Genomic DNA, 25,392 nt, shown 5'->3' on the forward strand with positions numbered 1-25,392 from the left:
CACAAATCACAAAATTCTCTTCATTGTGTGTAGGATAAACCTGAACTAAATTGTTTCTATGCAGTTATATGCATATTAGAGGGATTTTAACAAGTCAATATGCAATACAAATACTAGCTTTAAAGATTTGTACTTGCTGGAAAACATGTTCAGAGATGACGCACACATACTAGGTTCCTCCTAACCAAGGAATAGCTACAGAATAGCTTTAAGCATTACTGCTCTCTCTGATGGACCCTTCACTAAGTCCAGACACATCAGAACATTGTGGAGGACTATCAGATAAGTCATAATTACAAATAATGTTGGATAAATGATAAAGGTATCATGTCAAGTTAAATGAATGCATTTTTAAGGCAAAAAGTACTATTTTTCCATTAGAAATCATAATCCATTTCTGGATTTAAGCAGTTACCATTTCAGAAAATCTAGTATGAGTTTAGAGCAAATGTTGCACATAGTAGTAGTATGTTATCATTTCATCCCAAACCACTGTGAAAATACAGAATAATAAAGGCAAAATGTCTTAAAGCTTGTGAACTGGAGTTAATCTGTAAAATATAAATTAAAATGTCATTGAAGGATTTTTCCCTTAGAAAGAAAAAAAAAAAAAAAAAGGAAATATTTCGAAAGACTATGCCAAAGGAAATGATGCTTTTAATCGGGAAAAAATGTTTCAGCAAGGTAAAAATACAACTTTTAGTGGCTTTAACTTACATTAATTTTGCTTACATTTTATGTTTTGGGACATAAAATATATTGTAATAATAAATTATATAAGTATAAACAATATGTGGATTATATTTAAAATTAAGAAAAAACACATTTATGGTTGTATGTTTATATATAGGGCATTTAAATAAACGTAAACTGCAATACTACAACAAGTAAACTGAAAACTGAGGGAAAAAAACTTCTTTCCCTTTTACTGTGCTGAAAGCCTCATTTTAAATCAATCTGGGATAGTCCTTGTTGTTTTTTTTTTTTTTCCATTGAAGTCCAATCATTGAACTAACTATAACCAGCTATGTCACTTATAAACTTCTGTGGCTCAGGACTAGTTGACAAATGACAAATTGTTGAAGAGGAGTTCTGTCCATTTGTCAAGGAACACTGACAGATTAAGATATAACCCCTCTTTATCCAAGACTGTGTGGATAGTTTTCTGCACAGACAGCTTTGTTACTGTTTTTTTGTTGTTGTTGTTGTTGTTTTTGTTTGTTTGTTTGTTTTTATGACAAGCAAACAGTGCTTTAAAAAAAGGGATTTAATAAGATACATAGGAAAGCCTACCTTCTGGTTTCCTGAAAGTGTCAACACTGCTAAATCCTTCTATTGTATACACTTTGTTATACTCTTAAATGGCACTTGTCTAATCTTTGCTATTCACATAACCTGATAAGGAACTATTGAGGCATGTAACTTGTTATAAATGCTTTATCTTTTTTTTTTTTTTTTTTTTTTTCCACTTGTAATCTTCTTATGCTACGATCAGATAGACTCTGAAACTTATTTATTCATTCTACATGACTTTTCTGTTTGCTCTAACATAACAATCTATGTATTCCTGTTAGAAATATAGGAACTTCTTGGTTGTCAGGTGTCCAAAAACCCCGTGGGAATACCCAGACATGTAGCAGTTTTCCAAATGTGGTATTTTTCTGACATAATTAAGGTCATCTTTATTTATTGTTTGATTATCAGGTAAGCTACCACAAGTTCAGCCAAATCAACACCACTTTCCTATATCTGAATGAAATCTGCAGACTACCTCCGGTCACACTGAAATTTAACCTTTTAAGATTTTGTTAAATTCAGCACTCTTTAGCATCTGCAGGATTAAGAATTTCACATGTAGAATTAACCCATCCATTTCACACTGCCTTAGGGTAGCACTGCTCCAGCAGATTTTGTAGTGCTTTAACTTTTAGAGTGATATGTCCTCTTTAATTTAAAATAAAATAAGATCCTGCCTTTTAGATAACAAAAAGGAGAGATCCTTTGAGTAATTTATTTATTCATTTATTTCCACTCTGTTATCAGGGTCTTGCTGTTCTATCCTCCCCATCTCATTGCAGCACACTTTGTGAACTTGCTAGTCCCGCTCTGTAGTGGTGCTTTGAGAGCTCCAAGACAAACTGAGATTGGTTTGGGGTAAGGGGCAACTTAGGTTAATGGTTTCATATAAGTATTTTGAAAAACATTTGGAATGAAATGCATAATGTTTTCCTGAGAAACAAGCACCTCAGTTCTCCATAGGTAGGCTAATCTGTCACTGTTAAGCCATTGATATTACTGGCTTTCAAAGTCCCCTGACAACTCACATTTAGCTGTAAACCAGATTGTTTTGAATATGGGGAAGAGAAGCTGTAAACATATAAAATAAATGACTCCTGGCCATTCCAGTGGTGTAACATTTTTGTCAGGAGCCTGTTTATATCAGACTTTTAAGTATCCTGACCAAAAAAATGTATGATTTATGGTACCTTTACCCTGAGAGCTGTCACGTAAGTAGCTACAATGAAGCAAACAATATGTTGTACGTTTTAACTACTCAGGCTGCTGGGCAGGTTTCCCTGGGGGTGAAGCAACCTCACTAACCTACAATTGATCACTTTTCCTTCACTTCCCCTTTCCTAGGGCATGTGCCTGATTGATTTTGGTATTACAGCTGCTCATTCTCCCTACTTTTATTCATCTCCAGCCCTGTAGTAACTCTGAAGTAATTCCTGCAGGAATAGGCAAGGATTTCTTACTGGAAGAAGTATTCCATGGTGAACTCCATATTCCTCTTCATGCCCCTAGACTCTTCAAGCTTGTATCAGTAGGATTTCCAACATTGATCTGCTGCTGCAAAACAGAGTCCTGGCTTTAAATGTCCATCTGATGAACATTGACGTACTCCCCATTGGCAGAACATTGGTGATCTTAAAAATTAAGGAAATAACTCATAGGAAAATAATTCTATATAGGGACGTTCACCACTAAGAGAAACCTCGTCCTTACAGTTCAGTAATTTCTCCCTTGTTCCTCTCCAATCCCTATGCAAAACTAGGATGGGGGATGGGAGGGGTCAATCTTCATGAGGAATCAGGGAAATATAGAGTATAACAAAGGGACCAGAGGTAGTACTGCTGACCATACTAAACCTCCATGTCCCTGGCTGGTTCAAACATCTGATTAGGTCTAAATTGAGCAGTCTAAATCAGCCCCTTGGGGTTACCCCAGCTATGGTTCATTTAGCCAGCCAAAGCAGACTTTTTAGCATAGACTTGAACAAGTTTATGTTTAAATGGGTAACAGTGTGCAAAAAAAGGGGAAATCTCCTGGTCTGAGTACAGATATGCAAATATAAAACACCTTGTATTCATTACCGTGGAAATTTTATCTACCTATTCCCTTTTATTAACCTATGACTTCATCTCCTCCCCTACCCCCAAAGGGAAGTGATTAACATTCATAAATGCACATTTAGTTTTGCATAACAAATAATGATCATATAAAAATATAGGAATGTTTGCTTAAGCTGTACTTAATCAGGGTGTTTTTAATCTAAGAAACAAACAAAACTGAAGAAAGAAGTGTTCTGAAATTGTCTGAAGAAACAACAAAATCCTAACATTTAAATATCATGGGTTAATAGTATTGTCCTCTGAGCCTAACAGTAATCATACCCTATATAATTATATCCCAGAATTCACTGGAAAACCTAATCCATAAAGAATGGTTTCATTTTCCTGGGTCCTGCTAAGTCACTCATAAATTTTGCTGAAGGTTGGTAGACAGGTAGAGGTCAAAAACAGGCCCAAAATTCCAGCAACTCAGTAGCTGGAATAGTACCTTAAAAAGGGTTAGCCTTCATTAAGTGACACTTCGTCTTTATAAAGCAGCATGAAATACTGTATGAAGATCCCCAGTGTCCTGATAACACTGACAAAGGATTCCAGGAAGTGCAAGCTTGCTGTGATAGATGGGATTAAGGGAGAGAGCTGAGAGAGAAAATCACAGTGCAAACTTCTTCATGGAAAAAAACGAAGCTGGATGAACTGATGCTAATAAAGGTGGAGAGCCCTGACACTGCAAAAATAAATATTCTTTATAATTTGTTTTAGGATGGATCCCCCGTCCGTCTAGGGCTCTAACCCATGGGATTCTTCCATGTAGGTCCCAAAGTGTCCCTGACACTCAGAAAACTTGTATTCATGTAAAGTCACATTGAACTAGAGAAGAATCCTTGAGGTTTGCAGCTGTGAACTACTGCCTAAAACCTGAAAGCTACAAGTTTCTTTCAAGCTTAAACATTATAAAGTTATTTACAATAGGTGTTTTCTTCTGTTTTACATGGCTGTGATCAAGCATGCATTTTTTTGGATGGTTCCTTCCTAATCTCCATCAAGCAAACTTGTGCTCCTGCTCTTCTTCTTAGGCACCTGGCTCAGATAAACCTAGGAGCAGATGGAGCAAGGATCTATGTGGTATTCTACATCAGGCTCCACAAAATTTGTGACCGAAGTTGGTCTTATGCCAGCTTACAATTATGCAGGGTAGGTCAAGCAGCAGGTTGTATTTTCTCATTAAATGTGTTTATACCACTGTTCCCATGGAACCAAACTGCTGAGTGAGGAATATAAGTACTTAAAAATCATCTTAGTGACCTTAGGAAGAAACAATCATCTGAGAAAAGACAAGGCATGATGTGGAAGAGGAAAAAAAAAAAAAAAAAAAAAGACTAAAAATGAGATCTACTGGTCAAAAAGTAGGTAAACAGACTGTCATGTATTGTTTGGTACTGGCGAGTCTGTGTATCACTGTTACTGGAGGAATTTCTTCCAGCTGCGCTAATTTTCTTCTCTAGAGATAAATTTATTTTTGAAAATAGTTATTCATAACAGATGATGCTGTCTTGACAAACCTGATAACATCTTTCTTAGAAGAGGAATTTAACACAATGTTAATACAATGGATAGATATTTTTAGTGATTCACTGTTAAGATTTATTTATTTTTTAATCTGTAACACAAGATTCTTTGGTTACACTTCTAAACACTTTTCCCTTTCATCTCCTACTGTCCTTCTCCATTGTTAGTAGAGCAAGAAGACAAGGCTTACATATATCCATCCAGCATATTTCCATCACCCTTCATAGCCCTGCAACTCTGTTCACGGATGTTAAACACCACAGCTCTTATCACAAGTGTTAAAACATATGGTATATTGGGAGAAAGAATGAACAATTTGGTAAGTTTCAGCTTACCTGAAGTTGTTTGGAGTGAATTAAAGATTTATTTTTTTTTTTTCTAAAAGTGTGAGACCCTGTACCAATCCCAACTGCCTATAACAGGAAAAGCTTTTAATTTCCTTTCTGTGTACAAACCATTAATTCAGAACACAATGCCTCAGTTCTTAACATCTCACCCTCTTCTCAAGTTGCCTGTTGCCATTTATTCTTCATTAACTCTTCCAGCTCTATAAACGCAGTAATCTTGGAGCTACAACATCTCTGCTGTGAGCATGGGCTGTGAGACCACGTGCTGTTCCTGCATTTGCATCACAAGCACATGGTATGGGAAAGAATGAGTAGAGGAATGAAGATAAATGGTGGGAGAGGTAATTCAAAAGTAGCTTTAAGGCCTGCAATGTGTAGAAGAATGCAGTCCTTCTATTTTCTCTTTAAGAGCAGCTGTGAAATAGGGAAGGGTCCTGTATATGTAAAATCACAGAGCAGAATTTGAACATCTTCAAAGTTTGCTTTTGGATTGAGGATCTGGTTTGAAAAATACCTGAAGACCTAGTTTGTTTTGAGAGAACAGGTTCTGTCCTTAGGCATAAGGAACTGCATGTACACGCATAAGGCCTCTGCTTATTTAGTAACTGAAGATAGCGAGTTGTAAACACAATCTTAATTACTCTCACAGCTTTATGAGTTGTAAATGTTCTCCTTCATTTTCCTAGAAAGAAATCCCAACTGTTGCATAGGAAGATTATTTAGCTCACTCCAGACTCCTTATTCTACTGCAAAGATAAATGTGACCCAAACAACCACTGGAATGGCCACTGGAGACTGGTAATTTGGGAGGATCTCATATCATATAAGTGAAATGAAATATACATACATACATGAAATGAGTTGGGAAGGGCACTGCACCCTGAGGAGCCTTTTACCTGCAGCATAGTTTTGAATATCTTTGAACTGGCCTGTTTACACCAAAGATAGACAGGTCCCAGCTAGAGCATGATCTTTATTCAAGGAGTATATTTTTGTATCTGTTTCACTTTAGGCCTGTATTCCACTGGTTTCACACGAAGTCTTTTTCAACTGAGGACCAGAAAGTGTTGTTTTCAGGTTTTTTTCTCTTTTATATTTCAGCAACTCTGTTCTTTTTGCCCTTGCTTTTCTTTGGGGAAAAAAGAAAGAAAAACAAAAAAGTGCTACAGGCCAATAGTAACTCTGGTTATAAGCTGCTGGTGTTCTTGGCAATGAATTCAGGGAGACTGGAAAATGATTCTACCAATGGAATTTCCTCAATACCTTTAGCATTAGACACAATGGAGAGAACACGACTTTGACGTAATAAATCCACTAGGGTATTTGCTTATGGCCAGCCCTCCATGACTCAAACATACCACAATCTGTGGTATGGGGTAGAAGCACAGTAATATGTCTTTTTAAGGGAAAAATGTTTAGTTGTTGTTTTTCTTTTCTTCTGAAATATAGAAAGCTTTATGCTCTGTAAAGGCAATAGGTTGACAAACTAAGGATTTTTCATTATTAGGTCAGGCTTTGTCCATCAAACACTTGATACTTCTGATACAGTATCAGCAAAAAAGGAGAGCAAATTCCTGATACTGTATTTTGAGGTAACAGGACTGCATGTCGTGACCCTTTCAAAAAATGAGAAATTTCTCTGTAAATGTAACAGGACTGGTTTTATTTTTGTCTTAGACCTGTCTTTACCTCCTCCTACTAACTCCTGCTTCTTGCACTAATTAACAAAGGAATGGCAGCTCCTGGACTCTGGATTTGAAAGAGACCAGGCATAGAGAACTATCAGTTAGTGACTGGTCCAAAACAAGACTGCATGATGACTGAAAGGTAATGGCAGCCAGTTTACACTTACTTTCCTAAAAATGGCTAGAGTTTGGAGCAGTGGAATTTTCCTAAAGCAGAACTAAAATTTTCAGATGGGTGGTAGCGGTCTTAGACAATATTGAGTGCCAGAGGGTACAGAGAAAGGCAAGGAATAAATTATTGTTGTCCAGAAGCCCGTTTCTGACTACAAACACAGGCAAGGTCAAATAAAATTTATTTGGAGGAGAGAGAGTCTGACTTTCTGAAAAGCTGAAAGACTTTAGCTGTTTCACAACAATTTCTTATCTGCAGGCCCCTTAGCTAGGGGACCTACAAAGTACCAAAAATGCAGGGGGTGGGGAGGTGTGTGATCAAGACTCAATGTAGGTGCATGCTGTGAAGTTGGTGGCCTAATGTACTTTGGTGAAGGGTAGAAATGACCCACAGGACTAGACAAAGGTCAGGAGTCTAGGCAGTGGCTTGTATTGCTTACAGCTGGGGCTATCAGCAATTAATCCATGGCTTGGAAGGAGGCTCTTGGATAATAGGGATCATCTTGGAACTGCTGTTTCCCTTCCACCCACCCTGGACACTCCCATGATTTGCCCATGAAGCAGCTGGGATGCAGAAATTGCTCTCAGAGGGTGCTCCCAGCTGGTGAGGAAAAGGAGAATGGGTAATGCATGCAGACTTCCAAAATATCACTACCAAAGCTCCCTCCACCCCCTCACCATGTAGCATTTTTTTTTCTGCTGTTTAAAGAGGAAATGTGTTGACAAGTCTTAGCAACATCTGACTCAGATTGCCATAAATTCAGAGCACCCATTGGGCTGGAGATCCTGCAGAGCAGATGGTGACACAGGGGGTGGTGATGAAAAAGCAGCACTGTGACTATTTCACTTCTTCTGAGAGTGCAGCCATGCCAAGGACATGTAATTGAGGGACAAAGGGAAAAGCTAGCTGTAAAATCCCCATCTACCTGGGGAAGGTTAGAGCCAAATGGGCTCAATGTAGGGCCCAAATGCATCAGGCCAGGGACTGTCCCCTTCTGTGACAAATACACACAAGCAAAACATTGGTCTACTAATTTTTTTTCCTGCAGTAAATTAAAAATATTTGTCATGAGTAGTGGAGTGAAAAATGTTATCACTGCCTTTAAAAAATCATAGGACATGGAACAGAAAGGGTTTTCCCCTTGGCTCACATATACCAGGAGCAGAATGCAACCCTATTTTTCACAACAATCTTCTAGCAATGAAAAAAAAAAAAAAAAAAGTTAACGGCAAAAAGTGGGAGAGCCAGGAATGTATTATACAGGAATGGTTCTAGCCAAAGTAAGCAAAATCCAAACATCCCACACTTCCCAAATTATCTTCCTTTCCTGCTTAATGCACTGTAAATGAAATTCAGTTGGACTTTGCCATTATTGAGGACTGGATTTAATCACATTCAAATTGTACATAGATAGGAATTGATGATAAAGTGAATTGTTTGAACAAATAGCTCACTTCCTTTGCAGTAATTCTTACTATTGTTAACATATTAATAATGATAATCCTGTGCTGCATTTATAATAGAGCCTTTCTTCACCAAGAATCCTAACGCTCACGTGAAATAAACTGATTGTATTGTACATATGCTATCTTAACTGAAAACATATCCAACATCACAGCTCTTCCTGTAAACCATTCTTTAAAACTAAAGAAGGTTAACTTTCTTACCAAATCATTGCATTTTCAATACTTTTTTTTTTTTTTTTTTTTTTTTTTTTTTTTTTGTTAAACCTGCCTCTGCTCATTCCTCTATAAAGCTTATGTTTTCCACAAAAATAAAGCTGCAGGAAATCTGTAGCTCTAGGCAGTCTTCCCAAAGGAAGGCTGCATTTATTTTCAGTGCTGCAGCCATTTCTCATAAGTTTGTTTTTATTTGATTTTCATAAAAACAAGACAAAACTCAGTGGTGCAAAAAAGACTGTTTGTTGAACAATATTATTTCAATGCTTCCATTCAGCCATAACTGTTGACACTTTGGGTGTGCAGAAAACATGAGGTAAGACTTCATTGCCCAGTCTTGAATGAAATGGGATGGTGTATGCTTTTTTTGCCCAAGAAAGCTATTCCTGGGAAAAAGAACCTAAGTAGCTCATGCTGCTTAATGCCATTAGACTATAGGTCTTGGTGATTTAGACTAGGCATCTCAATTGGAAAAAAAAAATAAATAAAAAACCAATCTCTACATCTGTATGTAGATGAAAGAAAAAGTTTTAAATCTAATTCAGGGGGCTCTAAGCCCACAGTTGTGGGCTAAGTAACTCATTCATTAATTTGCAAATAATCTTTGGCTTTCTTGATTCAATAAACTTGGACAGGCTTGCAAAACTCTTAGTTATGTTTAGGTCCACAGGGACAGTCACACCAGAACCCAAAATATATGGAAAGCTGTGTTTTTCTTTAAATTCAGATGCAAAACATTTCTGCAAAAAAAATTAATATGAATGGTTCCTCTTCCTCTTGCTGCTCAAGTTTTTAAACAAGTATGCTTTGGAGGAGTTAGAAACTGGACAGTGAAATCCTTTCCACCAGGTATGACATTTCTTAGCTATTGTAAATTGAGACTGACCCATCATTGCCATTGCTGCTGAAATATCTCTGAGTGGTATAGATATGTGTATACAGAATCTGTGGCACCTTCTTAGGTAAATATTGAATAGTTAAAAGAATGAGGGAAAGGTAGTGTTGGCCAAATCATTTTGTGCAAGGTTGATATAATGAGCTTTTTTTACCAGCTAGGTGTACTAACAGTACAAAGCATAGGAATACCCTGCCTGTGAATCCACAGACTGACAATACAGCTATTTGCCATTTAGAACAACAAGAAGCAAATGCTTTGGTTACAGAAATTGAATCTACAGGGCTAACATGGGTAAACAAAATGGAATCATAAATTCTGGAATATATCCAGGAATCCAGGTTATTAACACAAAATGCCATAAATACTGTAATGTCCAACAAGTAAGGAAGAATTGTTACTGCTGTCAGAGATGCCATATTATTCACAGAAGGAATACAGAGACTTAGCAGCAGATATGTGTCTTTTGTTTCAACTGTTATCAACTCTTGTGGGAGCTCTTTATAGAAAAGTTGGGTTCATTTTTTATGCTTTATAGGGCCAATAGCATAGCCTTTGTCCTCCATCCTTTCCTGCCTCTTTTGAGCAACTCATGCTAGAACTTGCATTTATTCCTTTTGTGACCCTGTTTGCACAGAGTAGGCATAGATTTGTAGATTAAGGTAATTCAGAAAAATGTTTTCTGGAGCTGGAAAGAGTGTCTTATTCCGAATTAGCTTTGTCCATAGACCACTCTTTATTTGCAGATAAGAGCAATCACCCAGGAAGCCAATCACTGACAAGCAACACAGTTTGAATTCTTGCACACACCCTTAATCCAAATTCATTTCCGTGAGAAGATAAGCTTTCAGTAAGTTCACTAATCAACGAGTATAAATTTAGAAAGCAGAACAGGAGGTGCAGTTTCACTACTCAGTTTATTTTCCAGGACTTACATTTTAATTTAAGACAAAGGTAAAATAAGTGAAGTACTCCCATACTGGTTTCCATCAGAAACATGTATCTTTTGACAAGACAGCATTTGCTCATTTGCTGCTAAACATAGTCAGGGAAAAAAAAAAGCAAAACACTGAGACCCAACACATAAACTGCTCTCAAAATTATAAGCAACCATTGATAGAGACAAGCTGAATACAAATGAAAGAAAAAAACAGAGGAACCTCTCTAGGCAGCAGCTTTTCCAAAGACATTGGTACTTTATTGTATAGCCAAAACATTCAGGATATTGGTTGATATGTAATACAGCTGACAACCTTAGAGGCAAACTCTTCTGCAGCTATCCTAACATTTGGCTCTGCAGAGACCCACCTGTGGTAGGCCGTCAAAATAAACTGAATTATTCTAGAGGTAAGATGACCGTGAGAAAACATGGAGGCAGCTAGTTTTAGCCCATCATGTAGGAATTTTGTTGTACATGAACTTTTCCAGATTGTGAAACTGAGGTACAGCTCAAAAGAGAGGACATAGTCTCACTGTCTGTGCAATGAAGTTGCCTCCTTAGGTCTGAGTCATTCTCACAGGAAAAGAGCTGTCCACATCTATCAAACCTGGTTTTGTCTCATTACTGCTTTATTGACAATCCCGATAAACACGTGAAAATTCTCTTGCATCAATACCTTTGTGCAGCATTACCCTTGTCATCTTTCACTGGATGTGTTTTGAGTGGCAGGCAACAGGACTTCTTCAGTCCCATGAAGATCATCTGATGCTCTCAAGATAGCTTCTGTTACATACACTGACATTGCAAATATATTAAACTCCTAATTTGTTCACCTTTGACTTAGAGCTCACTTGCACATGGTGAAGAAGACTCAGGACTGAACATGGATAGGAAAAAATAAGTCTCTAGTGCTTTTTAAGGCATTCAAATGCACTTGCTCAGTTAGAGAACATAAATGTTTTGTCTGGTAGCACTTTGTCCTGCTTTCAGAAATGCAATGACTTAAATTGTAGCTGCTTCCTTATAATTAACTGAGCACAAAAGCCAAACCCATGGAAATTGTACAGTAAACACTACTGCTTACTGGCATAGTGGAAAGAACAATGAGGGCACAGCCTCCCATGTTAAAACCTAAGAACAACACAATACACTGTATTTTGGGGGTGATTCCATTGTGCTGGTTTATTTGATTTAGGAAGAAATAGATGTTTTTGCCAACACAGAAATAAATTCACTCCTACCATTATGTTTGGGCCCCTTTTCAGCTCTCCCATGTACAGTGTTTGCTGAAATCTGCCTGACTAGTTAAGCAGGAGGTTAGCTATGCCGCAGCAGACATGTGAAAAGTAATTTAATGATTTATTTAATCTACTGAATGCAGGTTTTGAAAAGCAAATGTTGTCTGGTGCAAAACACCATCAGTGGCACATAGCAGTTTGCTTCAATAGTGTTCTCCTTTAGGAATTCCCAAAGCATATTAGAATACAACTGGAGTAACACTTGGGCACACAGGCTATACTATCTTGAAAATAATAATACTAATATTAACAAGGCCAAGCTAGGATGAAGGAGATACAGTTACCCTTTTTTTTTTTTTTTTTTTTTTTTTTTTTTTTTTTTTTTTTTTCCCAATACGAGCATCCAAGAGAGCCTCTGATTTCATGACAGTGAATTTCTAACAACACGTGAACCATGAAATGGTTCCACATCTTCTTGTCAGGCCCAGCAAAAAAGGCCTGGTCACTTGATTTAACTTCAGGCCTTGAGATCTGCAGGTTATTGGTGAAGAACAGGTCATAGATAAGATAAGGTGACATTCAGTGACGTTGCTTCATTTAGAATAGAAAATGTAAAGCTAGTACTAAAAAAAAATAAAAATAGGAGCTGGGTAAGGAATGCTAACTCAGGACGTAAGCTGTGTTAAATGTTCAGTTTGGCAAAGGTCCTGGACATGCCGTTGCTGCCATGATTTATGTCAAATCATATACTGATGGCATGAGGATGAAGTTTAACTTGGCTGTCTGTATAGAACAGTCAGGAACATCTTGTTCAAACAAGCAAGATAGACTTTAACGTGTACTAAAAGCATCATCATAGCTCTCTTGACTTGGGCCACTAAAACTCTTGTCTACAAGTGAATTTTGTTAAGAATCTTGAAATGGAAGCAAACTCTCAGGTCATCAGATCCTCTTCCGGCATCCAGGAGGAATCATGGTAGGTAATCTCTCAAAGATGTGTTGATCTCTACCTTACACCCTATAGTTTTCTTGCCTTTGCCATTCCCTAAGAAAAACTGTTTCTGAGCCTTTAACTTGTGATGGCTTACAAACTGTATCTGATTTTCAGATTAAGAAAAAGGAAAAAGAAAAGCAAACGCCTTTGCAAAAGCTGTTGATTATTCCACCCTCCTCATGTTGACTTTCTGGGTGTAGATGGTGTGTGCACCAAAATATGCAAATTGGCTTTATGTCCTTTACCTAAAAAAAATCTCTGTCAGCACCAGATGTTTTTGGTTCTCAAGAAACATTTGTATTTACAGTCATAAGGATTATGGTTGTATGTGGGAATTACAAGAACTAGAAAAATAGGATGCATAAAATAAGAGGATTGGTATGCAGTCACGTGGATGTATTACTAATGAATCTAATGCTTTACTGTAAGCAAAAGACTAAATGTCTCTCCACACAGTTGTTTTTTTGTTTTGTTTTGTTTTGTTTTGTTTTGTTTTTTGGCCTCACTAAAGCTCTATTGACTTGAATTAATTTTGTCCTGGCTTAGCCTGAATAAAAACACAAGTGTGACCAGTAACATCTGCAATAAAAATATAACATCATTTCAAGTGGACCTTAAGGGAAAATCAATCAGCAGTATTTAGTATTTTCTCCCCGCATGAATTTGCTATGCTAAAATTCACAGAATCACAGAATCACAGAATTTCCTAGGTTGGAAGAGACCTCAAGGTCATCGAGTCCAACCTCCAACCTAACGCTAACAGCCCTCCACTAAACCATATCCCTAAGCTCTACATCTAAACGTCTGCAAAGTAATCCACAATAAGATGTTCCATAACTAATTATATAAATATATTGAGAGAATGCCATTAGTAATGTGACTTCATTAGACCCTGGTGCAAGCAGAAGGAAAGAAAAAAAAATCTAGTAGGAAATCAGAAATTATATCTAAAAGAATGAAAAAGTATTTAAGAATATTTTCGTGTATCTATAATGATTGTAAATAAAATTCCCATCACTCTAAACATTATGATATTAAATGAAATGGAAGGTCTTCAAGTGCTTTATATTCAGGACTGATTTAAAAAGATTTTTTTCCTCCATGTTTCCCTTAAATCCAAAACAAATTTCCAGTAAATCACAAAAATGTTTACTTGGGACTGACACATGGTGAGATTATATCTTCTTTTCTTAAAATTTCACTTCCATGGATGCAGTTCTATCTGTTCCTCTATGAAAACATGACAATGCATCTTGGTACTTTTAAGTGTAATAAAAACTTGTGGCTTTTAATTTGCTCTGTTAATTGCGTTCTTATAGTTGTGGCCTCTTGATTTTGTAGAGGAGAGAATGCCAGAATGAATGAACTGGCAATTTATAAAGTTTCATTTCTGGAATGCCAACAATCCTCCTGGTACAATTTAAAAGCCAGAGTACAAATAATATTATGAATATAGCAACATAATAATCTAATCTAAGTCAAACAGGTTTTTAAAAAATCACTTCAGGATTTTTTTTCACCTTGGCGGTTTGTCACATTTAAAAATACTGCAAATGGTTCAAATCAAGGTTGTTTTCTGACACAGTGCCAGTACTTGTGTAAAATCAACTGAACAATATGCCTTGCTGAGGACTAGTGGTGAGCTCAGGAATAACAATGCCATTGAAGGAGAAAGACAGATTGCCAAGGGGGCTCTGTTTCTGTGATGCAATTATGCATTAAAAATTTTAATACTAGAAATGAATACAACTCATAGTTACTAACGTTTTGTGGGACAAAAGACTGAGGTGTGACTCTGCAAAAAGACTGACACCAGCTACAAGCTAAGCAGCTGAAAACAATGGCATGCCCTGGTGTGGAGAGAAAGCAAGAAGGGAGGTTTGGGGATGGTGAGAGGCACTGAAATGGCTTCCTCTGCCTAACAGGGATGCAGAGTACTGCCAGGCCAAGCACCGGTCTTTGTGTTGATTCAAAATAAAAGCCTCCAATGTAACCATTACTAATTTTTGGTTTGGTGAAAATACATGTAGGTTCTGTTGCACACTCTGCTAAAGTGTGTCTCTGTAGTGAAGGATGCTTGTGACAGGCTGGAGTGGATCCTCTCCAGGATGGGGAGATGATTCCTTCCCTGATAGTAATGGCACAGGCTTAGCTGGGAGATTTGGGAGGGTAAACGGAACTAGAGTGGGTGTGAGAGATGTGGGATGAGCCTGAAATGGGAGTGCAGGTGGGGAGAGGAGGAGCAGGGGCCTTCTGGAGCCAGGAGCTGACCCAAAGCCAGACTTCAGAGGTGAAAGGTGAGAAGACAGCTTCCCAGGGACCCTGAGGAGACCTGGCAACCACAGAAGGGGTCTGGGGGAAATGATCCACTCTTCACCAACACAGCTGTAAGGGGACCTATTTAATCCAACCTTTGAAAATCAGCATGGCCTAATGGCTCTGCAGTTCCTCTTCTGAGAGCCACCCTCTTGCAAATTATTATTTCATATTCTAGTGGGTCTAGACTGGAAGTATCTGGTATTTTTTTGGCATGGGAGAGCCCTTTTTGCTTTAAAAACATTCAGCTTCAGTGAACTGGCTGGGGATCTTGTCACACCATGTTTCTGTCACATCATAACACTGCTTTCCATGTCAGCTTGTACCAAATGACAGGCTCAGAGAGAAAAAGGACTTTCCTCATTCTGAGATTTTGCTGGTACAGGTTTACATTTCCCTCTAAAAGATGGTACTGAGCCATTTCCAGTTATAGTGTGGACTGAACACATAATGAATTTGTATTTCCTTCAAAGCAAGCTGTGCAGATGAAGCAGGACCTGCTAGTCCAGTCAGGATCCATTAGCAACAAAGATTACATATTTCAATGTTCACTCCGTTGTTTTGACTGCAGGAACAAGGAGAAACAGTTCTTAATTACTAATAATTCTTTGCATGCATTATTGACAGACTATTTTGTTCAAATAGTTGGAGCTTGCAGTTTTTAAAGCGTTCCATGTACAAAGTATTCATCTTTTCTAGTGGAAATGAAAAACTTTGTTATTGTTTTGTTAAGAGAATCTTTCTTGTGTAAGGTAGAACATCTCATGAGGGAAGTAAAAACTAAGAATGTAGTTTGTTTTTAATCCTCTAAAAAATGCTGCTTTATACATACAGATAAATGTTCCTGAATTACCCCATACATATATGCTAGAAGCTAGGAAGAGAATCAGGCTCAGAGATGTTAGAAACTGGAGAATTCAAAGGGAAAGATAACTCTATTTGGGAACCTCCCAGTATCTAGCAGCAAGAAGGACCTTACAGAGTAATGTGGGACTGTTCATCAGATAAAATAATGATTTATTTCATTAGGATTTTTAGGATTAGGAGAACAGACTACTTTGTTGTCATAAGTGTCATGGTATCCCAGGATAAATATCAGCTAGGTTGATCTAAGACAGTGGTAATACCACTGATCTCTCTGGTAACCAGTGATAGGACCTAAGGGAATGGCACAAAGCTGCAACAGGTGAGGTTCAGGCTGGATATCAGAAAAAGATTCTTCAATGAGAGTGTGGTTAGGGACTGGAACAGGCTCCTCAGGGCAGTGGTCATGGCACTGAGCCTGCCAGAGTTCAAGAAGTGTTTGGCCAATGCTCTCAGATTCTGTGATTCAACGATACTCATGTCCATGATACAAAGAAACTACTTGCACTGAGTGTTACTCTGAAGCGAAAAATCGCCATCAACTGCAAGCTACTTAATGCATTAGTTATTAATAAAAACACATCAGACAAATTGAGCACTCTTCTCTTGAGCTCTGAAAGCAAAATATGAGACCTGTGGGAAAAACTTCACTTTTTACTTTTTTTTTTTTTTTTTTCTTCAGCTGTTTTTCCACTCATTGAGTTTGAGGGAGGGAAAGGTGAATTAATAGGCATAGCTCCTGTTTCTGCCAGAAATCTTTGTATGACCAGTAATTGAATACCTAATTATCCAATTACAAAAGTGTAGATGAAGGGTGAGAATGTGCCTGAAACTGCTTTTTCAGTTTAGGAAGGCTTAAAGGGGTATTATTATAAGCTAGTCTAAGCAGCACAACACAGGCTGCACAAGTGTTGCACAATGAACAACTTGTTACTGGAAATGCACAGATGTCTTCAGGAAGATGTCCAATCCAATTCATTTGGCAATGGAGAAGAACACACCCACAGTAATGCCACAGGGCTGATCTGGTTCTTGGTAAGTGGTCTTTAGATGGGCACTTTACCATACAGAGCAAGTGTTGCAGACTACAGAAATTCTCTGAAGGATTGCTAAGTCTACTTATTGAGGAAGGGTGTGATGAATGTAGCAGTTCTGGGGTAATACTAAAGAAAAATGGATTTATAGGACATACCACACACCCAGAAAAATATTTTGTGCCTTAGCCTGAAATGACTGCATCTGAAAATCTGAAAAAGCTGGAGAACATCATCAAAAGCAAACAGAAGGTGGAACTTGGGAGAGCTAGAAGTAAGTTGGAGTACTTGGGGAAGAAAAGGTATCTGCTGCAGCCCTTGAGAGAAACTGATCTGGGGGAAAAGATAATTCCAGACCATAGAGCAGCAGTGTTAGCAATGATTTGCTGGCATAGCTACATGGCACTAGGCTAACCTTTTGTTTGCAGAACAATGCTCACTGAGGGTCAGATTAAACACTGGTTTTTAGCCAGGTTTATAGGATATTACAGGAAATCAATAGGTTAATACAGAAAAACATCTGGATACACAGAGGAGTGAAGACAAGAAGCTGTAAAGGTGTGGCAAAGGACTTGTAACTGTCTTACTTAGAACAGCAGTGTAGGGAAAGGTAGAGACTTGGAAAAAAATGCTTCAGAGCTGGAACACAAGAGGGTTGATGGACTTCTTCACTAACTTCAGAAATTTAAGCTGGATCTAACTGACACATAAAACACAGGAGTGGAAGCAAACTCCCTGTCTGTCAAGTTAGCCCAGTTTTAAGCTCTTTTTGATTTGCGGGAGTAATGCTAAGAGACACTGGGGTAGTAGTTCAAAACATCAAGCACTCTGTGACAAGGCTGAGAATGAGGTTAGATAATGGGCCACTTTTTTTTTTTTTTTTTTAAAGCAAGCACTACAAATGTTAAAGGTAAGTGAGATGGTGCCCACCCCAAAGAACATACTGAAAATAATGAAGCTGTTCTCAGCATTATTCTTGTTAAACATCAGGGTGAAAGAATCTTTCACTAAAAGTCCTGAAGACGGTTGAGCTGTTTAAGGCAGGGCATAGGGTTTGCAGAATTTGAGGTAAATTTCTGGCACTTCTCATTAGGAATATATAAAACTGGCACTGGGGATCAACTTCTCACATTGCTTTAGAGAATTTGGACAAGGTAGGTCTGTACTCACCTTAGTCTGCCTATGAAGTCAAGAAGGTTAGGTGGGAGCATTTCCAGAAGACAGTTGAGCTCTTAAGTGAAGCGCATATCAATTTTCAGTAACTACACTGAAAGTTCACAGTGCTTCAAGTCCCAGTTTTGATTCATATTTATTTTGGCAGAAGGTAGATGGGATGAACTAAAGTCTAGCTACCCCATCTTTCTTCTACCCAGTCTTATCAATGGGAGACTTCGCTGGATTTCATTGTCAGAAGGATCAGTAATTAAATAATGTCCTTTTCTACAAGGAGTATATTTTTAAAATACACCTTCACAGAAAGCAAGCTGAGTGAAATAATATAATCCATAAACAGAGAGCTAAACCTAAATGTACAGGAAGCTACCAGATTCCCTTTGAATGAAAAAAATCATTAAACTGTCCTAGAGGCTACTGATGAAAAGTGGGTCTTCACACCTAGAAAAAAATAAAGTGTGTAAAAAATTACAACCTTGTAGTTTCATGATCAAACCTTGGCCTACTTTTGACACAAATCCAGTTGCCTGAGCATACCCTCTGTGTGTTACTTTCCTAAGATAGGAATTGGTGTTGTCAAAGAATTAAATGGATGTGAGAATGGCCTTCTACAAGGTAAACTGAGACTTAAAACCCATTGTTGCCCTAAAGATATTGAATAATCAGATCCTTTGAAGTGTAAAAACCAGAAAGATTTTCACAACTGATACCTTTGTCTTGGTGTCTTTGGCATATTGTCACACTTTTTCTTGTAAAAGATTTTTGGGATGCCTGACAGAAGCAAGTGTACCCCTTCAGGTTTGCAAATGACGTGTTATATACTTGTGCAAAAATTTTTATGAACTGAAATGTTACAATTGCATAAAGGAAACAGGGCCCTACCCTTATCCTTATCTGGGATCAGAAAGGAAATATAAACAAGGACGGGAACGTGTATGTGAGCACACAAACCTGTGGAAGAGTCAGACACAGCTCTCAGACCACCCAATGCTCGGTCTTCCCCTTACCTGCAAGATAATCTCTTATTTGTCACATTATTTTATTTTCTGGCTCATTACTAATCACATAACTTTCCCAAGTGATACTTAGACAAATTTTTCCACCTTCACATTGCAACTTTCTCATTCTAATTGTTAAGCTAGCACACAAACAAAATAGTTGCTGCATTCTTTTAAACAATCCCTTCTGTATTAGAGGGCATGTACAGTTCACAGACTTTGTTTTCAGCTCAAGATTGTAGATACTAGAATAGATTGATATCAGTACAGCACACTGCAGATAAAGCTAGAGGTCTGATTCCACAGCCAGGGGATCCACTCTAAGAAAAACTGTGGAAAAGGACAGTGTCTCTCCCCAAATAAAAATTCAGAGCAGACTTCTAATGTTCTCCTCTTTGCAAACAACAATAATCGTTAACAAAAGCCCAACAAAAATTTAGCCAAACTACATTAAGGTAGTATTGGGAATTGAGCTTTTCAAGCCATAAACTGATAGGCAAGTAAGTCAGAGCTCATGTAATAGCAACCCATCTCAGTTAACACCAGTGACATGATAATGTGTCTTCAGACTTGTTTACCTGACACAGTGCAGTATCTCTGGCATATATTTATTTTAGTAATATGGGGCAGTTCTTCCTGGTGTGCTTTCTCAGAACTGCTCAGCATATGGAGTACCATCATCTCCTGATAAGAACAGAATGGCTACAAGCTGAAACCAGTTGAGCCCCGGCCTGACTGGCTCATCTGAAGGCTGGTTCTTCTGGGGCTACCCTAGTAAAGTGGATGCTGGTGCAAAGAATTCATGCAGAAGGGAAGAAACAGTACTTAGAGCAATGCCAGTGATTTTTCTGGAGTTATGCCAGGAAAGTGTTTGACGTTCAGACTGGTCACTAGCTGGAAGAGATGCCCTGGGGCTACAGATGAGTGTTAGAGCATGCACACGTGAGAAACAACCACACAGCTGCTCCAGCAGGATCACGTCCAGGTTGAGTGCTCACAGGGATAAAACAACATTTAACCCACTGATTGTATTTACCCATTGACTGTCTGTGAGCTGAGGAAGCTGAAAGTTTGCATTGAAGTAACTTGGTCTTGCTGGCTGCATCTCATCTAACTAGGACTCTGCATCTATGAACAGAGGATGAACACATTCAGTTCAACACCTGGCCACTGGAGCTGGAAATAGTACAGCACAGGGTAGTTAGATACCACACTGAGTAAATGAAGAATCAGGCATAATCAGGAGTGGAGAAGGGGAACATGGGGTTTCATATGATCCTCTGTTCAATAGCCATCTGCAGATGGGAATAAGCTGTTGGTTCCAGCTCTAAGCTAAAACAATTTCACTTGCCTGCAAAGCAAAGTGCATGGCAAAAATGAATAGAAAAGTATACCTTCAAATCAATTCCATTCTCAAATTCTGCATCAAGTCTCATCACCAGTAAAATCATACAGGAGAGCGGACTTTTACATGTACCTCATAAGATTAGATCACGTTTTATTGCCCTTCTCCCACCTGAAGACAAAGCAGATATGGAAAAGATTTCCACTAGTATTCTAGCTAAGCCATCCTATTGAGAATGATTCATTTGCAGGGTTTACAGGAATTTATATCTGACTACTTAAGAGCCTGTTTACTCTTCTGATGACGAAAGCACTCAAGAATGATTTCTTCCCCCTCAGGGAAAGGCAAGGAGGAAAGGAACGAATGTCCTTCTTTCTTGCTGCTGCACTTTGCATTGCAAAATCAGGCATACACTTGATTTGTATCAGTAAGAATATTTTCTGGGCTAATGTGAAGTTTATATGTGAGCCTCAATGTCAAGCAATTGCAACACATGCCTTCCACGGGAATCGCATTACACTGACAGTTGTCTGAATTATTTGGGGATTCTTATCATTTATAATCAAGCAAACTGGTCCAGTGACCAGGGCAGAGGCTGGGAATGGGAGAGTTAGTTGCAATTCAGCAGCAGCACAAACATCTTGTTGAATGTTATTGCCCATGTTTCCCAAAGATTTCTGCACTTCACTGAGAGTAAGAAGTTGCAACGGGAACACTGTAATTGTTACGAACACTCAGTCTCCCTTTTACTCCTTTTAAATAAATAAAATAAAAACAAAGGATGATATTCACCTTCTCTGTCTTCAGCTGTCTAAGCTGGCTACCCTGGATCTCAAAATACCCAGTGCTGAGAAACTGATACCTTCACAAGGGCTCCTTCAAACCAGTCTAGGCTGAGACAAACCCTTCCAGAAAGGGGCTGGAGAACTGTTATGTTAAAACGAGCTGAGTTCCACAGAAGCCCAATAGGGGCTGTGCTAATGCATCACAGTGATTACCCAATAAACATGGGCCTATCAGATAAGAGCAAAGAAATACGTATGTCTTTCAACTCCTATGCCTGTTCAAAGTCAAGTATTCCTGCAATTTTAAGATCAGTAATACCATAATGAAGCAGTACGTGTGTAAGTAACCTGACATCAACTACAATGATTTATTATGAAAAATAATTAAATGAGAGACTACTTGGAACTCAATAGCTGCAGCATTTTAAAATGGAAAGCTAGAGGTTAGCACACTTAATAGCTACTCTGTCAGTTCACAAGTATTCCCTCCAAAACATTTCCCCAAAGTCTCTACTTGGCAGGTTGTAGGACGCTGCGTTTACAGCCCTTAGTTCTCGTTCAGGTCACAGAAAGACCAAGTTGTTCAAGCAGTAAAAACATCTTCCTTCCCTGCATAATCTGAAGGTATTGCTGAGCTTTTTTAACCCCTGTCCACGTAAGATACTGTCACAAACACTACGTCCCATTGAAGATGCTAACTGGGAGTCAATTGTTTGTGACATAAATCATGATCACATAGCAAGATGTGGATCTGAACATCAGTCTCTCACGAGACACGCAGCTCCAAGTTTGAAGTTTGATGTTGGCAAATTACAAAACCCACCAGTGATAAAGACTGGGTGTGAATATGTTCATTTTCTAGCATGCATTTAAGGCACATTTTTACACTCCTGCTGTAGTGCTTACAGCACAGAAGGAGAAAAGCACCTTGCTTTGCTCCAGTGACCCAGACTGTCAGCCGAAGTAGGTGTAGAACCACTGGGGAGAACAAGGTGCCTCTGAGCTGAGTCCTGCCTCTCTGACTGAATCACACCTGTGGAAGCGATTGCTGTTTCCCTTCTGAGGGAAATGAGTTGAAGCACGTAGTTATAGTTTTATAATGCACACTTTCATCAGGAAGGACTTTTGAAAGGCATCGTCTGTCTCTGGAGTGCCTTGTAATAACCTTGGTTTATACACCAATATGGGATTAAAGAAATTAACCTCCTTGCCCCTTTAGCAGCATCACTGAAACAAGAGAACAAGTCCTCTTTGAAATGCAGTTTATTCTACAAACATTTAGAGCAAAATCCTCAGCTAATTTCCATAACTGCATATAATACCAGAAGGAAAAAAGCACAGGAGAGAAGTATGGTCACTTCAAGGTTAGTCACAGCTGCTTTCTAAACTACTCACTTGCTAGGGAAGCATTAAATGGGAGCTGAAATGTCTCCTTTGTCTCACGTTCTCCTCTTTGGGCATTTGGTTTCCATACATCCACATTCATCTACATGCACATATGTGAATTCGACTGTCTTATGCTCAGAGCAAACCAGATCCACCTTCACTGTGTGACTCCTTTTTTCATGGCAGCAAATGCATTTGTGTTCCATTTCATTGGTCTCAAAGGAATACCTACAGAAATGAGATTTGCACATGAGTACACCACCTGTTTTCTTCCCTATGTGATCTGTATTCATTCCTCCAAATAGGGGTACAACTAATGAAGAAAGAAACAAGATTTCTTATCTGTATTTCTGCTTATTCATAATGGCCTTTCCTCAGGATGCTACTAGCTATGCAGGGCTAGATCCTCTGAGATCAGTGAGGAAAATCCCATTAAATTTGGTGGGTTTTGGATTAGGGACATTCTGGCAACACAGAAATGAACAATTCATGCAGAGACCAAAGAGCAGGAAGAAACTCCATCAACCCCCAGAGCTGTTCATAAATACACATAAGGACAGGAAGGTCTCTTTGCAGAGGGACCTATTATCCTAAGGTAAGGCATTCCCATCACACTAAAGGCATTTCATCACATTGATGACTGCTGCTGTTCTCACATCCAATTTCCCAGTCAGGTCCTTTTAAACAAGAACCCAGGAAGACCAGACACAGGTGAAGACAGAGAAAGGTTTCCTACTTACACAGAATAGGTACTGCATGTCCCTTCGCAGAAGGGCATTGGGACTGGAACAGCAGACTTACAGTTGTTGTGAACAATATACTGCTCTTTCACATTGCGTTTGCATTTATGTGGCAGGTCAACACCTGTGTGGGAGAATATTTCTGTTACACTTCTTCAGACTGGGAAGCAAAAGAAATTTTGAAAGACACCTTCTGGGAAGCCATGGGCAGATCATCTTAATGAAACCTCTTGTAGTTTAAATGCATAACAAAACAAATACACACACACCAAACACAAATAATAAATAAATAAGGAGAGTGCAAATAGGCACTAATTCAGCAAAAACAACTCCCCACTTTTCTAGATACTTTTCTGTTCAGGGACTGGCTCAAATGAAGACATGTATAAGTTCATGTAAGGGTACTGCTGAACTAAGACCAAAAGGAGATATTAAGGTGTTTTTGTTGTTAAGTGCTATGAATTGTATTTGTTAACATTTGTGACTGTAACAACCTATATTTTTCTGGGTGGATGATGTAGAAGAAAAAAATCCAATTTTTTTTCCCCATGTAACTTTCAAATGGAAAAATACAGAACATAATTCCTACAAATTCTCTCATTGGAAGTATAGTTCAAACTAACAATATTTCAGTCTTTTAAAAACGCAGAAAGGAGATAAATTTTTTAGTGTCCCCATTGGAAGAACAAAGCAATTTTTGAGCCTTAGCTGTAAGGTACAAAACTGCTCTTCTGATACATGAACAAAGCCTTCTAGTCTGTTGAACTTCTTGGTGCATGCAGAAGAAGGGCTACAAGCAGAAGAGAACCTAGCAGTATTTTAGTAGGGAATCGATGATTTAACACACTCACATGTCTTACAACAGCCATCTGAAGTCATGTCAACTGTCCCCTGTATAGAAAACAAAGAACCAGAATAGTTTGGATACTCTAGTCTAGTGTACGTATATTGCTAAGCAGCTAGTAGCAACAGAGGGTTCAGATACATACCCTCATCTCTAACCAACACATTAATTCCTCTTCAGACCTGTTTGTGTACCAGTTGTGTACAAAACACACTTTAAAAATATCCTGCAGGGACTGAATATTCTTACAACTATATCCACTCATAAGCCAGGTGGAATGTTCTGTAACATATGCCTGATGTTATGCAGATCCTGCTGAAGCCAGCACAAAAGCCAACTCCAAAACCAGACAATGACACCTGCTTCTGGAATTGAACAGCCTGCAAAGCCCTTTCTGGAAGTTACTGGAAACCACTGGTCACTAAAAAGCCTGTCACTAATGCTCCCTGTTGCTCATTCATCTACCACTTACTTGCTTAGCAATGCTCCCTATAGCAGAAGAGACTATGTTCATTGGTTCCCTGACAGGTCCATCTTAAGTCATCTTTTCTTCAATTGCATTTTGTAACACTGGTGTTCCTTAAGTAATGAAAAGTCCCACCGTGCCATTGCCCCAGCACTCCCCTATTTCAAATTCCAGTGTCTTACTTCACAACAAGTAAAATATGTGGATTTCTTAGAAAGTATAGCTTTTGTTATACTTCCATAGGACATTCCATTTGGGGCTGAAAAAGCACATTTCTTTCAAACAAAGATGATCAACTCAGAAAGGTCAAGAAACACTGATGTGACTCATTCAAAACTGTATAGAAGCCTCCCATACCATAGCACTGGCAGGGCTCATTTCAGACAGTTTTTTTTTTTTTTTTTTTTTTTCTGGTACTTAAATACTTACTGGGACACAGTTTGATTCCTCAAATGGTAAGCAGACCTTTACTGTACTAGTCAAGGAAAACAGCCCCCCTGATTCAGTGCACATGTACTGAGTACAGTTATCATACGGTGCTTTATAACTTTTTCCAACCTAAAAACAACAGA

The 25,392-nt window shown here is 38.5% G+C and overlaps 1 protein-coding gene across 3 annotated transcripts in view; it reads right to left on the reverse strand.

Moving 5' to 3' along the window:
• The window catches only part of LOC309878692 (mucin-5B), a 93,709-nt gene that overhangs the window by 25,714 nt on the left and 42,603 nt on the right, over positions 1–25,392 (reverse strand). Inside the window, exons 47-50 of one of the 3 annotated variants that reach the window (XM_082761531.1) lie at positions 25,250–25,378; positions 24,362–24,401; positions 23,511–23,634; positions 22,780–22,998 (exon numbers count right to left, since the gene is read on the reverse strand). In XM_082761531.1, the coding sequence (XP_082617657.1) occupies positions 22,824–22,998; positions 23,511–23,634; positions 24,362–24,401; positions 25,250–25,378 (468 nt within the window). In that variant the 3' untranslated portion in view covers positions 22,780–22,823. Of the gene's footprint in view, positions 1–22,591; positions 22,999–23,510; positions 23,635–24,361; positions 24,402–25,249; positions 25,379–25,392 lie in introns of those variants that run through there. The other 2 variants (XM_082761530.1, XM_082761532.1) reach the window with 2 other exon arrangements.

Source organism: Aythya marila (assembly GCF_965140915.1).
Source record: "Aythya marila genome assembly, chromosome: 5".
NCBI lineage: Eukaryota > Metazoa > Chordata > Aves > Anseriformes > Anatidae > Aythya > Aythya marila.